Below are 16,809 nucleotides of genomic sequence, written 5' to 3' on the forward strand. Positions count from 1 at the left end.
TTTTCCAATTCATCTTTTCTAATGTCTGTGTTACACTCAGATATTATAAAATCTCACATGGTTTCTGAACTCTTGTGAAAGGATATTTGTACGTTGATGGTTGTTCAAATTGATATTTCTGTAGGGGGAAGAGTGCTAGAAGTTTCTATTTCATCAATTTCATAATGGCAGCCTCAATTTGAAACTTCTGATTAGTAAAACAGGTTATTAAGAATCACTTACAATATCTTCCATCAATTACAATGTGAATAGAAAAACTACATTGCATCGCACTGTTTTCAAACCTTAAAATATGCAACAGATATATCTTTCTTTTATTTTGTCAGTTTTTAATTGCAGTGGAAGCCTCAATAAAGAAGTTCTTAATTGTCTGTACCTATAGCAGATGTCTCAGTTGAGAAACCTGCTTCCTGAGACCGGGCACAACTGACAAAACACGAAGCACTTCTAAATTGAATCAATACCAGTAACATAATGTTCCTTTTGTCTTGGTTTATGGAAGACAGATTAACTGTTGGAATGTCAGAGCCAGGAAGAACCTGGAAATCATCTGGTTTCCCTTCTCTTGTGTACGGTCTCAGAAATGTAAAGTAACAGAAAGAGAATTGCCAGGGGATCTTCTCTCTTCAAGACGTGCTGCTGTGGGTGACACATACCATCTCTCTGCACCTTCCCTGTTTACTGACGTTGATTCAGTGTAGAGAACAAGATCAGGCCAAGGGCACCAACCCCAAGGCTTCAAGTCCCTTCCAGCAATTTGTGTGGGTCCCACACTTTCTTCATGGCGTTCTTCATGTCTGCATTTCTCATTGTGTAAATGAGAGGGTTGAACAAGGGGGCAATCATGGTGTAAAACAGAGCAAACACTTTGTCATTGCTGACAGAATCAGCCATGGGGACATAGGTGAAGGTGAGGGGCAAGAAGAACATGAGCACAACCATGATGTGTGAGCCACAGGTGGAGAAGGCTTTGCGGCGGCCCTCAGATGAGCGAGTCCTCAAGGTGGACAGGATGATGATGTAAGAAATTAGCAAGGCAACAAAGGTCAGAATGGACAGCACCCCTGTGGTGGTAACGATTATGATCTTCAAGAGCCTTGTGTCAGTGCAGGCCAACTCTAACAGGGGGAAGACGTCACAGAAATAGTGGTCCTATCTGATTGGGGACACAGAAGGGAAGTTGAATCATGATCAACACATGCATCAGTGAATGGATAAAAACTCCAATGACAGCAGTCATCACAAGGATGTAGCATGCCCTTCTGCTCATGATGACCACATAGTGAAGGGATCTACAGATGGCTACATAGCGATCATAGGCCATGGCCACCAAGATAAAGATCTCAGTGGCTCCGAAGAAGTGGGCATGAAACATCTGGGACATGCAGCCACTGAAGGAGATGGTGTTCCACTGAACCAGTAAGTCTATGATCAGTTTGGGGGCCACTGTGGAAGTAAAACAGACATCCACGAAGGACAGGTAGCTGAGGAAAAAGTACATGGGTTGCTCACCAAGGTGGCTTCCCCTGATGGTGAGAAGAATGGCCAGGTTTCCTGAAAGAATTGCAAGATAGCAAAGTGAAAATATCACAGAGCAGGGAGTCTTCACATCTGCATTACTAAATAGTCCCAGAAGAATAAATTCAGTAATGTTTTCATATTCCCTTTTTTTTTCATGGACTTGATTATTTAAAGGGAGAGGATAATATACCTGAAACACTAGACCATTGGAACATTGGAAATCATTGATTTATATTCAAAATCATGTGTTCAGTAAATACATATATTGATTGTTTATTATGAATCAATCAGTATAATTGGCACTAGGAATACAGCAATGGATAAAATATGTAGAATATTTACTCACAAGTAGAATGCAGGTCATTAGAGCAGACTCATTAGTAACAGGATTAGCACAGAAAATCAATCCTGATGGTGATGAATCCCATATCCTCACTCCATGAACAATAGGGTGAATACTCTAAGCACAAAACACAGTTTTTCAGTTCAATTTAAGATGGTGTTTCAGTGTTTACAACTTATTAGTAGCTTTGAAATCTCCACTGTGTTTAGAAAGCCAATAGTTTGTCTGTTCTTCAAAGGCAGGATGGATATTCTCATTCTCAGTTCTTCTAAACTGATAAATTTAAAAGTCGATCATGTCTAGTGACAACATACTTCAGCAAACTCTTGCAAATATTAAACCTCTGGATAACAATCTCATCAAGTCCTTTTAGGACTTAAGAAAATGTTTTTAAAAAATGGAGAGAGAGAGAGAGAGCAACAAACCAATCTGTGGAGAAGAGGTTTAATCCATCATATGGGCCTCCAGAATGGTTATTGCCTCCTAGACTTTTCCTTTTCTCCAAGTTCTTTTTCCTGTCTCATCCAGGAGTTCTCAAGTTCTCATAATGTGGGCCCTGTTGTCAGATTTCCTAGCATTTCTTCTTGCAATAGCAAACTTGCAGAGACACTTGCATTCAGAGATTTTTCTTCACTTCATCTGTTGTACTGTTTTGGATCTCAGAATTGAATCATGTTTTTTCCCTCAACAGGCTGGCTATATGTTCATTGTCAAATCCTGGAATATGTCATTAAAAAAATATTTATTATTTGATGCAAATGACCACCCTACATCTCTTTCTTCCTTTTTGCGACTTGAAGTAACTTGATCTAAAAGGAGTCACAACTGCTAAACTCAAGCCTGGTTTATAGAAAATAAATTCTAATCACTGAGAAAAATTTGTCAGCAAGCTTGTAAAGAGTTAGAACAGCAAGGAAATCATGCCCTTTGCACTGTATGTGTTCCAGTGAAAAATGTTTTGGAAATATCACATTTGATATACAAAGAGATTTTCAATACGACTTTAGACATATGATGGATGTGTGGGTCTAAGTTCATGTATGAACCTTAAGTTAACAACTTCTGGTTTAATTTCTATTTTGGAGGGGTAGGGGACACTTTCTAGAATTGTTGAAAAAGTCCAATTGCAATGGACCTGAAAAGTCATATGAATTTTTTGAGTAAAAGCTTGAAAATTATTTTTATATATACCATTGCTGAAAATGGAAACTTCTTCATAAACATGGAATTTTCTTAGAAATTAAAAAAATTAAAACCAGTATACATGATTTATGGTTAGGAAGGATGAATGCAGTAAAAAAAACTTAATTTGTTCCCAATTAACCAATACCATCAATAATTATAAACTAAAATTGTGACAAAGTTTGTACTAAATTTTGAAAAGTAAGTTTCCAAAATTCAGCACTAGTCAATATCCAGCATAGGTAAATAAAAATATCTTTGCAGATATTGAAGTACATAAAAATATATGACAAAGAAGTGTTATTAAATACAGATGACAATGCAAATACAGGCAATAAACAAGCACATAAATACATTGGATTTAATCTATGTTTAAAGTAACATCTAAAAATACAGGATTTTTCTGTTACTAATATTAGAACTTGACTCCACTTGAGAAGATGCCCTGTACCCATCCAACCCCCATAAAGAAAGAAAAGAAAATTTCTTCTTAGTCACAAGAAATATATTTCAGATGGTTGAACTATGCAAATGTATCAAATAAAACTAGAACAAATATTTAGGGGATAATTAGGCAAATAAGCTTAGACTAGGAAAAATTCTAAGCAAAAAAATTCATAATAAAATGTGTAATATACTTAAATATTATATCCAACAAAATTTCATATGGGGAAAGTATTTTAAGAAGTAAGAAAATGGTAATAAATCTTTATAACACCTTCATATCTATAATGTGAATCTAAGTCACTCAATTTTACTGAAAGAGCAAAATTTGAATGGGTAATGCACAGAAAGGAAATTACAATGGGGTAATAACATATATAAAAATTCTCCCACTCATTAACAATCATGGCAATAAAAATTAAGCAACATTGAGATAATAGTCTCACTCATCAGCCTTGTAAAAATAAAATGCAAAAGCCTATCTATAGAAATATGATAATGGTTTAGAGAATAAACTTTGATCTAGGGAAACCACAAAGAATTCACAAGAATATTCACTGAAGCCTTGGTCGTACTTGAAAAAGGGAATTGATCTAAATACCTGCTGATAATAGAATGGGAAACCAGTGGTGATATATTTTATCATAGAATAATAGATAGAAACTTAATTGTCTTAAGTGGGTCGACACAGGACACATAACTTGGATAAATCATTACGAGATATGGTTGAGCAGAAAGCAAACAAGATACACATAAAAGGAAAAATATGACAATTTTGTTTGAGTAAATGAAAGGAATACTAAGGAGTTTAAATGAGTACCTGTGTGCTTATGAATAAAAAGGAAAAAGTATGGAAGGAAACATGTACATCTGAGGAATTCAGGGACTAATATCCAAATGGGAATATAATCAAAATAGATTATTTAGATTTCTTTATTAATAATTAAACATGAATGAAATATTGTTTCAAGATTATTGAAATTCAGTAAATCCTTTCTTCAATTACTTAAATGAATATAGATAAAGATGCTAATACCTAAAATTATATTTTATGAACTGCCATATAAAATGTAAAATACCTAGGCAGATACATTCCTGTGCCCTACACCTGTACAGGGAATATTTGATTTAAGGAAACAGGGAATATCTTTATATCTGCATCTCATTGTACACCTATATCTGAGTATGATTTTAGTATAAGCGAGAGTAAACTCTGAATATACTTTGAAATTCCTAATAGGATTTGAAGCAATTTCATGAGTATTCTCTGAAATATAATAGCTGACATTGAGGACTCAATTTACAAATTTCTCTTTTTTGTCTTTTTTTTGTCAAACTGACACTATCTCTTAGCATAGTTTCAAATGCTGAATTCTCAGGGTGTATCACACAGGTTATCATTGGGGATGAATGTGCTGCTTCATTTAGACTAAATGGATTCCAATATATGATCTAGGCTTAGTGGTTGAATAATTAAGCAGTTTACATTATTCTTTGATCCTGGGTTTTTTCATCTATAAGAGAGTGGTAATGCTATCTAACACATAGGATTCTTTGAAATCAAACAAAAATGTTCACATGAAATAGGTAAAGATATGTGACTTTAACACATTATAACTACTAACAAGAATCAGTTCCTTTATTTTTAATTTTAAAAGTATTAATGTTCTCAAAATTTTTAAGACCAAGGAAGCTCAGGATATAAATTCTCTTCATTAGATTTGGCATTCAGATTTCTACAGAGGTTTGAATTACTTTTACAACTACTCCAGTGAATACTAATTACCAGGATATGGTATATATAATAGGATTTCTCATTTCACAGATAGAACTGAAATCAAGCTAACACATTTATTTGAAAAGACTTCTAATAAAATATCTATAGGGAATCCTTCTTTTATAAAGAAGAATAATGGAATGAAACACTTCTGGAAAATAATATTTCTATATTATACTTAGGTTATTTCATAGATTATATTCTCCCTTTGTTAAAGAAGTGATACATATATGTGTATATACATCCTATATATGCACATCATATATATACCTGTATATCATATGTACTTATATATTTATACATATTCTACATTTTTTAAAGAAATAATCATTTATTTTATAATTTGAACTTCAACTGTGGCTACTGAAATTTTCTTCTGTAAAACCACATTCAACTTCAATGCCAAAATTTTGTGGAATATATAATAGACTAAGACCAGGAACAGACACCGTCCTTTCATCTGCCACACACATCATTTAATTTAGGAAAAGTTCACTCCTCAACTCTATTGGCCTCTCTTTCATCTTGAGAAATTAAGGAAGCTATAACTGGGGATGTGGCTCAGTGACAGGGCACTTGTGTACAATCTGCAAATGCTGTGTTCCTTCTGTAACCCCACAGAATAAAGAAAGAAAGTCAAATAATTGATCAATTATTCAAAATCAAGAGTTTATATAATTTTCTTGATTTATTCTGTTCATTGCTCATTTTATTTAATTATTTGTCAATAGTTTCAGGTGTTCATAATTTTCGGCATTCCTTTTCTATCTGAAAGAGAGCAAAAACATTCAACAGTTTATCTTAGCCTCCTATGCAGGCTCTGAGTCCCAAATTTGAAACTAGCACTTTGATACAGTATTCTCATTGTCAACTTTCTGTTAGAACAGATTCCTTAAAACTGTCTGATAAACTATGAAAATTAAAAATAGTTACTTAAGTTAGAAGAATCTAAAAGTTACACAAAGGTTGCCAAACAGTTATATTTTCAGAATATTTACCCAAGAGGGAAAATGTTCTTGAAAACAGGAAAATAAGGATACATGATGTTATGATCATTCAAAATGATGACTTTTACATAGCAGGTATTTAAGAAAAAGCAAAGGAAGATGGAAAAACAATATGAAAATAACAACTCACATTTGTCTTCATTCAATTCCAGTCTTTGAAGCAATACCTTTATTCTTGAATTCATAACAAAAAATAAAAAATATCTAAGTTCTAACCTAAAATAAGAAGCAAATATCTTACACAGAAAATCAGTGAAAAAGCTCTCATTCTTTGTATCTAGCTTTTAAATTATGTTTAAAGTAAAATTGTATCTTAAAATTTCCCTCTGACAATTCAGAATGAGAATAAGAATTTTATCACAATACTGAAAGAGAAAAATCAGATGCATAGGGGTCTTTTGCTCTTTCTTCCTTCCATGCAATAATGAGTATACAAGATTACTTCCCTAAATGCATGGAGTCTAGAGGCTCCTAAAGTAGCTGCACATAGAGCTAGGAGACTTATTTAAACACACTGGAGGAATCTGGATGCAAGCCAATGGCAATCCCTATGGAAATTCTTGGACAAATCTAATAAGAAACTCTCATCACTTTAGTTAGGGTTTGACTTTTTAATATGATTTTTAAAGTATATAAAATTGTTTTAAATATGTGATTTTAAATACTTAGAATAGGCTTTATGATTAGTAACCAAAATTTTTTAAAAGTAGTTATAGTATTATTTATGCAGAAAATAAATCTTTATGTATTCATCATATGTGTTAATAATCTTCCTCTTCTGCTATCACGGCTGATCATATATTAACAGTGAAGGAATTTTTCTTTTTCTTATCACAGTTAAGGTCAAACTTAAATGTTCCCATTTCCATAAAGTTTTTCCTTATTATATTACCTTCCCTAAAACCTAATTCCATGCTGCAAGACATTTCACTAAAGTGCCAATGACTAACTCCTCCAGATCACTTGATTGTTCTTTTACAGTTAAATTTTGTGTTTTGTTTTAATTAAACTGCTCTTCTCTTACTTTCTCAAATGACTATTAATCAAATGACATTAAGATCTACCCTTTCTAGTTTTTTATATTAATTGTAAACATTCATTAAAATGTACTGGAAATTGTGAAAAGCACTATAAAATGATTTTGAATTTAACACACATATTTTAATTTTATGAATTATATAGCACTGTTAATATTTTCACAGAAGCACAAGGAGGTAATTTGATAAGTCAAGGCAACTCAGATGCTAAATTAACACTACAATAACTGAATGCTCACACTTTAAAAAGAGTAGACACATAGAAAGAATTTATGAATTTGTAGTATAAAATATGATAAACCAAATAATGTGCTATTTCATAGTCAAGTTTAAATTTTGAATCATATGGGTAGGATTCAAATAAAATTAAGACTTTGAAATATAGTTCTCTGAATACAAATCAAAAGTACACTGAGATTTCATCTCACTCTAATGAGAATGGCAATTATCAAGAATAAAAGAAACAATAAACATTGTTGAAGATGTGGGAAAAAGGTACACTCATACATTGCTGGAGGGATGGCAAATTAGTCCAACCACTCTGGAGAGCAGTATAGAGATTCCTCAGAAAACTTGGAATGGAACCACCATTTGACCCAGCTATCCCACTCCTCAGATTATACACAAAGGACTTAAAATTAGCATACTACAGTAAGGCAGTCACATCAATGTTTGTAGCAGCTTAATTTATAATAGCTAAACTGTGGAACCAATCTAGGTGTCCTTCAATGTATGAATGTATAAGGAAACTGTGGTACATATACACAATGGAATATTATTCAGCCTTACAGGAGAATAAAATTATGGCATTTGCCAGTAAATGAATGGATTTGGAGTATATCATGATAAGTGAAATAAGCCAGTATCAAAGAACAAAATGCCAAATTTTTTCTCTGATATGCAGAATACAATTCACAATCAGGGGTGCCTAAGGAAGAGTATAATTACTTTGGATTAGACAGAAGGGAGAAGTGAAGGGAGGGGAAGGAGGGAAAAAGGTATGGGTATGGGAAAGACAGTGGAATGAGTCCAGTATTATTACCCTATGTGTATATATAATAACATGGTGGGTGTAATTCCACATCATTATTATGGTTTGGATGTGAGGGCATACCCCAAAAGCTCATGTGTTAGAAAATGTGTTAGTCCTTTTTGGAACCATTTGATGTAGACATAGTCTTCTGACTGAAATGGGTGTTGGAAATCAGTAGTCTCTTGGAGCTCTTTCTCTCATAAGTTGAACCTGTTGGAGAGAATTAACAGGTTAGAACAGGAGCAGGTTCTTGGGAAGGGTAGAAGAAGGGCTCTGGAAGCATTAACATTTTAATCTCTCAGAGGTCATTTGTCTCCAACTTTTTGGACCCAAACTGGCCCTTATTTTTGTGATTTAACCCAATTTACCTATCTATATTGACTCTCTTTTTAAAAAAAATTTATTATGACCCCTCTAATTTTAGGGACCTTTTACTGCTTTAAGGAAAAAGGGTGATGACTGCTTTTATGCTTCAAGCTGAGAGGGGGCAATGTGTGGTGGGCCAAGCAGTAAAAAGTTCCTTTCTAGGGCTAAAAGTCTTGTTATATGAAAGAAACAAAAAACCATGAGTACAAAATGAATAGTATCTGGAACATGTCAATGAATATCATGAAGCAGATAGAAATTAATAATCTCTTACCAGGAGGTGGAAGAGCTGAGAGGTTGTTCTGACTTAGTTTGGAGCCATTGTAACATGTAGTAAGGTAGGAAGCAGAGCCTTATCTCAGGTAAGGCAGGGTTCTTCATAAATCTTAGGTAAAGCAGTCCTAGTTCTGAAGCTGACATTTATCTTTTTAAATATCACTTTATAAAGTTTACATATATTTTTCCAAGTCTATTTGAATGTTAATTAATGTGATATTACACATATAATGTGATATTACAATGTGATATTACATCAAAAACATGAATCAAAGAAAGCTGAAAGAGGTTTTAAATTTCCTTTTGTGTAGTAAAGTGGCAAAATGTTTTCCTGTTTCATGATATTAACTTTTAAACAGATCAGGCTCTCATTATCTTTTAGAAATACATTTACATTTTTATCCCAGTGCAGAAGGTAACAAGGTTCAGGTTCAGTTACAGAACACTAAATGATATAAATAAATCCCCAATAAAATTTCTTATTTTGATAAGTTTAAATTTATCATTACAACTTTAGGTTGGAGAGAACCAGCTTGATGAAATGTTCTTTTAAACTTTTTAAAGACTTGTATACCTGGAAGTTATGAAAACATTTAATATATGAATAAGAAAAATAGTATGATAATTACATTGATGTTATTAACCATGATTAACTTTTAAAGAAAATTTAGACTTTGTAATGTAGTACAACGCTGTAACAGTTGCTGTTCAACCAGAGTTGTACAAACCCACAATTTTTAAGACTAGTTGCTCTAGAGAATAAAACATAACAGATACAATGTTAAGAGTAAATTAATGTTTTAAGAACTATTGGTCATTTCAGCAAATATACTGAAATTTGGTTTATATCAGTACATTAATATTTGACCTTAGGAAAAAACCTTGAATAGTTTTAACTGTTGTATTACTTATATCTACACATAAACCTTTTAAAATTTACCCTTAATTAACACTTTTTAATCACTTAATTAGACACTCTTGTTGTTTACTTAGATATATTACAGCCTTATTTTATCACATAAAGACTTTTTTATCTAGAAACATTTTTGTTAAATATATATTTATATCTAAAACCTTGTAATGTTTTAATCTGTTGATCTCCCTTTTAAAATTTATATTTTGAAACAACCCTTATGAATTTCTGAATTCAGATAAATTACTCCATTTTAATCTGATGAAATACTTTGTTACTTATAGAACACTATTTAAATACAGTTGAAACTTTTGGACCCTTTATATAGAATAATACCTGTTAAGACTTCTAGTAATTATGTTTTTGGTGATAACATAATGTAAATTTAAACCCTTTTTTTATTTACCAATTTTTGAAAACACCAAAATGTTTTAAGTATGTTACCTTGTGGAATTTAAGGAGTTAAGAGTACTTGATGTTGTATTTAACAGTTAGCATTTTAACTCTTAAACCAATCAGATGTCTCTAAAAAACACATCCATGATCAACTCCATATATGTTAAATCTAATTTAGTTATTTTTTAAAAGCCAAGATATCAGAGAATTGTATTGCACCATATCAGTCATTTCTTTCCTGTTGAAGAAAAACCTAGAAACAATGGATATTAGACATTTTATAAAATTAACATTTTATTTATTTTTCAACCACCTGGAATCAAAACTGTGTTAGTAAGTTGAAAGCCATATTTTTGTTTACCCAATATAAAAACCTTTTAAATCATGTAAATCAAAAGCATTTGGATTCATTTTTTTAAATTTTAATTTATGAGCTCATATGTCAATTTTGGTACCAAATATATGTAAACATGACAATACACCAGTGTACATATACATGAAATAAACAGATGAACAAAGACCTTATAGCTTATTTTTTAAAACACATTAGATTTAGAGTTAACCCTTGTACACTGGCCTCTGAATGAAACAGAACATTAAGAAAACTTTATAGTTGGATAAAATAGGTCTGATCAAAAATTAACCTAGGCACACCAGATCAAAATTATGAACTCAAAAACAATAGAATTTTAAAAGTCTTTTTGGCCTCCATCCTGAGATGAAAAAGAATTAAGAGAATATGGACAAGGTTATGCCCTATCCTCCCTGAAGGAGTTTCCCAAAGAGACAGCAAAGAAGCTGCTTCCATTGGTCTCCTTGGGAGAGCCCCCTCAGGTTGGGGTATTGTTCTAAACCAGTTTTTCTGGTCTCTTGGATAGTAGCCATCAAAATTTTAGCCTGGCATTTTGGTGGACCAACTCCAATATTTGGAATTTCCTATTGGCAGCAGTTTACATTTTAATGTAAGCTTCAGTGACCATGGTTAAAAACCTTTTTAACCATTTTTTCCCAAATTTGAATATAAAACATTTGATCAAGATGCTCAGGCTTCCCAAAGACATTTTGGTGGTCCCCTGAGGAGGCCATCTGACCTCAAAAGTTGGTCATTCTCTCTCACAGAATTCAGAGAGAGATAAGACATCACAGCGGGTTCTGTAGTCACTGGCTCTCTTCTGCAATTCCTGGAAATTTGTTAACATGCACTGGAGGGGAGTCCATGACTAATGTAAGGGAGACTGACTCATGCTTACACTTAAGGGTGAAAAAAAATACAGAAAAGGACAAACAAACACAGAACAGATAAAACACCAAAGACACGGACAAGTGGCCACTCCAGATTCCAGACCAGAGGAACTGAGCAACATCTTGCCAGTCCCGGACTTGGGAAGTAATGCTGTGTCCAGCCTTCCTCAGAGTCCCCAGATTCGGATCTGCCAGAAACAGACTTACGGGTCCCCCAGGGGTGCAGAAACAGGTGACTCTCAAAGAATTTAGTTCAGTCCTGGGGCAGATCTCCACAGACCATGCAGCCTGGGACTGAGGAACGTCTCTCAGAGGCCTTCCCCTAGGAGCAATGTTGTGGCCTCTTCCCTCCGCAGGAGTTTCCAGGTCAGTGGTGAGTGGCAATTGCTCACCAGGCAGCGAGGATCTCACTGGGGCCTCCAAATGTTATGGGGCGCAACTTAAGAACAGACCGATCACCACTGAGAAGTCCAAATTTGAGAGTCTTTATTAAGCCAGCTGGCTGACTGTCTCACACAATGGCCAAAAAAATGGCTTTTGGGAGAACAGTCCCAACCACAGGGTTGTAGGGGTTCTTATACCAAAAATCACATCAATCGTAAGTGTCTGTTGCTATGATTCAAAATTACAAACAAACATCGTAAGATCATCAACAGAGGGGGAAGTGGGTCAAAATGACCCTTACTTAGGTACAAACTAAAGAATGGTTACTAACATCCACACAATCACTGTTTACATGGTACATTGTTCAGGAGCAATAGGAATCAAAAGAGAGCAATTCTTTACTACATAGGAGTTGCCATTGTATATTATTAAACATGTCACACCAAGTAACTGATGATGGGTACAGAGGCGGGGTGTTCCCATGGGAGAAGCTTATTTCCAACATAACATGGAGTCTCAGAGCAAAATGGAGTCTGTTTAGTCATTTCCCTTAGAGTCTGGCCTATAACATTCTCATGGAATCAGATCTGTCAGCCCATCACAAAATATACATACATATAACATAATTTGATTAATTTTAATATCCAGCAGTACCCCTTGTCCTCCCCTCCTCCTCCCTTCCTCTGATATTGTTCCTTCACTATGTGGGTCTCCATTCTACCTTCATGAGATCACTTGTTTTCCTTCCCCTCTTGCTTACACTTATGAGAGTGTTATGGTACCAATATGAGGTGTACACCAGAAGCTCATGTGTGAGACAATACAAGAAAATTTAGAGGTGAAATATTTGAGTTATGAACCTTAACCCAATCAGTGCATTAATCCCCTGATAGGGATTAACTGGGTGGTAACTATAAGTAGGTAGGGTGTGGCTATAGGAGGTGTGTTCCGTCCAGTGGAACCGGCACAGAGAAAGGATACACCACCAATCTTTAGTTGATGAGATTTATTGCGTCCTCCCTGTTTTCCTGCCTCCTTTCTTCTCCCACTATCTCCCTTCTTTTACCCTCTGCCTCTCTCCTCCCCCAGGCTCCGAGCTTATCAGCCAATTATAGCAAAGCTTTCTCTCATGCAGGACAGCATGCAGAGGAATGTCAGTATAGCACTATATGGATCACTAGCTGTCCATGCGCGGCATGATATTAGATAGCCAATCCTAGAGCCTGGCGTGAACACGTCATAAGTCTCCAAGGAACTAGTAGGCAAGCAACCTTTTTGGGTACTTCCTTATTTTGGTAGCCAGTGCCCTTTGGCTCACTGCCAGGTGCCATCTTGTCCAAGACAGCCCTCAACAGGCTCCCCCTTTTTGTTATAAAAAGAAAAGGACTGCGACTATGCCTGTCTTAGGTGCCAGAGTCAGACTTTATCCTTACCCGTCATTGGGAGTCAAAGAGCTGTTGGCATGCTTTCATCCCTGTCTTAAGTTGGTATAAAGTCCACTGTGTGCTTACCCATCTTTGACTACCAGTCCTGTAATTGGGAGAGCCAAATCTGAGGATCAGAGCCTTGGCCCATGGCCATAAGGGCTTGCCATACCACTAAGGTTTGCCGTCTTTGATGACTCCTTAGAGACAACAGATATCTGAGCAGCAATAATAACTGCAAGAACAACAATACCATCATAGCAAAACTTCCCATCCATTGTTTACCAAGTTGTAATGCTGACTCTAAGAAACTAATGGCTTCTGGTATACCCGGGACCTTGACCTGAGTACTCTTCACCACAAATATAGAATTTCTTAATAGGGTAGTCAAATTAGTAAACTCTTTAGTCCCATGTCCCATTAAGCATGCTTCCAAGCTATTTGGACAGATTTGTAGCAGCAGTAATATTAGAATAGGATTTAGGGGTAACACATAGTGCTTGGGCGTGCACTAGACAGCCCATCTGTGCGGTAACAGTCAACATGTCCACTTATTCTTGTAGTAAGTCCACTCTTTGGTTTAGAATCAGGATTCCCGTGGTGAGATGCACATTGATGTTTTCCTGGGCTGTCAATGCTTTGGCAGTGGCTTGTGACAGATTGTTGAGCACGTGAGCAGTAGGAATAACAGTTCCTAGGGCAAGTCCAGCAGCAGTGGCAGCAGCCACAGTAGCCACTGCAGCAACAGCGAAGGTTATAATGACTGAGATACCAAAATCTCTTTTTGCTTTCAGGGGTAGGAAATTCCACTCACTATGAATTAAGGTCACTGGGACTGGAATGAATTTTGGAATCCTGGCAATCACAGCCAGAGGAAATAGTGAAGCATCCCAATAACTAGACACATAACACTCTTAACACATAACACTCTTAACACATAACACATTTAAGGACCTCAGTATCATTATCATTGTTATTAGTAATGTTAATATTAAACTTAGAACTGTTAGACAGAATGAACACAGAGACATGACACATACGGGAGTAGTGGGGAAAGCCTGATAAAAGGAAGAGTAAATGGTCTTGCACCCTGTATAACTATAAACAGGTGTATTACTTCCCTTTATATGGGCTTGCTTTTGACTGCACCTTTATTGAATGAGAGAGAGATTGCCTCCCTGTATCATGGCAGTTTCTGAGGTGGCTAACCAGAGGAAGCAAAGACTACCTCTAAACTTGAAGTTTAGAGGAGTAAATAAGTGCCTATACAGTGGAACCAGCTGGTAGGTAAGGGATACCTAGAAGTTCTGTACTAGGAAATAATTGAGGGAAAACTTGTGTGCCATGAGTGATATATCCCCAAAAATTTTAGGAAGAGCTAACAACAGCAGGCTTACCACCATCACCATCATTTCGGTGTTTCGGTGCCATTTTCTTTCTTATGGATAGTTCTTACCAAGCGCTCCAGGACCCAGATAGGTTGTTGTTGGTCCTGAGGAAAAACAAACATATCCTCTCCCCCAAATTAATACTGGGTCAGGTCCTTTCCAGGACCCAGTCAAGATGTCTTTCCACATTGCTTGTGGATGGCCACCAGACTTTCCACTAAAATGTCTATCAGCCGAAGTACAGTCCATACCATCCAAAGTTAAAAAATTGAGGGTGAAAAAAGCAAGGTTAAGTCTGTTCTTGGGAGGGGTTAATGCCCCTATTACCCATTTTTGTTTAGTTAAGCAGACTTTCAATGTTTGATTAGCCCTTTCCACAATAGCTTGTCCTTGTGGATTGTATTGCAATCCTGTAGAATGATAGATATTAAACTTTGAGCAAAACTGTTGAAATGAAGAAGAAGTATATGCAGGCCCATTATCTGTTTTAAATGATTTTGGCCTTCCCATAGTAGCAAAGACTTGAAGGCAATGACTGATTACATCTTTTGTCTTTTCCCCTGTATGGGCGGTAGCAAATATATATCCTGAGTAGGTATCTACAGTTACATGTACAAATCTTAAAGTACCAAATTCAGGGATATGGGTGACATCCATCTGCCATAGATGATTTGGAAGGAATCCTTTAGGATTGACTCCAAAATGAGGAACAGATAAATGAGGCACACAGGCAGGACACAGTTTTACTATATTTCTGGCTTGTTCTTTTGTATTGTTATATATTATTTTGAGAGTAGTAGCATTGACATGAAAATCTTTATGGAAATTAATTGCTTCTTGTACAATATTAAACACATGAGGATCACGAGTAGTTGAGACTGCAGTAGAATTTCCTTGAGCTAAAGGCCCAGGCAAGCCTGAATGTGCTCTGATATGGCCTGTATATAAAGGTTCTATGCAAGCCCACAGAAGAGTTTGTACTTGATAAAAGCATTGTTGTAAGGTAGATTGAGGACTATTGGATCCAGCTGTTTAGAGCCGTGGCACAAGCTGGGCAATATAGAGACTATCAATGTAAATATTTAATGATTCCCCAGGAAATGTTTGTAAGGCAGTTATTATTGCTTCTAGTTCAGGTTTTTGAGCAGACTTATGAGAAGTAATGATAGTCTGTACTTTATCAGAAACTACTGTAGCTGTACCAGAGGAGGAGCCATCTGTAAAGATTGTATTTGCTGCTGGGATAGGTTGAGCCTTAACAACCTGAGGGAAAATAACAGGATGTCTTTTGAAGAAGCTGACAATAGGTGAACTTGGCAAGTGATTATCAAATGTGGCCAAGGTGGAACAATAGACAATTGTCCAATCTTCATTATTGTTAACTAGTATTTCAATCTGCTTTGCCGTGTACAGGACAATAACTGTCTGAGGATGAACTCCAAAAACTCGAAGGGTTGTTTTAAGTCCTAATGTAACTAGATTTGCTACCATCACAGGATACAGGGAAACAATATTTTTGGGGGACACTGGCAAATGGATCCATATCAGGAGTCCAGTTTGCCACAATAGATCTGTAGGAGTATATTTAGAATCTAGTACTATGAGATTAAAAGGCAAGGATAGATCAACTCTATCACTATGAGCATTTTCTAAAGCTTGTTCTACTAAACTCAAGGCTTTTCTACATTTAGGAGTTAAATTTCTGGGGGATGTAGGGTCTGAATCTCCTTGGAGAATATCAAACAGAGGCTTAAGTTGGCCAGTGGTGATTCCCAAATTTGGCCTTATCCAATTTATATCACCTAATAATTTTTGGAAATCATTTAGAGTCTTAAGCTTTCCTGTGGCTAATTGAATTTTTTGTGGCCTAACACAGGTATCTAATATTTGATGTCCTAGAAAGGTAATAGGGCTGTGGGTGTGCACCTTTACTGGGGCCACATGTAATCCCCATTTCTCTAAGGTATCAATAATATTGTCAAATGCCCTAAAGTCTCCTGTTTTCTGTGAACCAAAAGAATATCATCTATATAATGGAGACAATAAAGTTCTTTATAATTTTGTCTAATCTGTGAT

At 35.5% G+C, this 16,809-nt stretch overlaps 1 protein-coding gene across 1 annotated transcript in view; it reads right to left on the reverse strand.

The window, feature by feature from the left end:
• Positions 1–738: 738 nt before the first annotated feature.
• The window catches only part of LOC124959262 (olfactory receptor 4S2-like), a 31,582-nt gene continuing 15,511 nt past the window's right edge, over positions 739–16,809 (reverse strand). Inside the window, 2 exon segments of the mRNA XM_047517826.1 lie at positions 739–1,152; positions 1,154–1,711. Of these exon segments, the coding sequence (XP_047373782.1) occupies positions 739–1,152; positions 1,154–1,711 (972 nt within the window).

This window comes from Sciurus carolinensis, chromosome 11, assembly GCF_902686445.1.
Source record: "Sciurus carolinensis chromosome 11, mSciCar1.2, whole genome shotgun sequence".
Taxonomy (NCBI): Eukaryota; Metazoa; Chordata; class Mammalia; order Rodentia; family Sciuridae; genus Sciurus; species Sciurus carolinensis.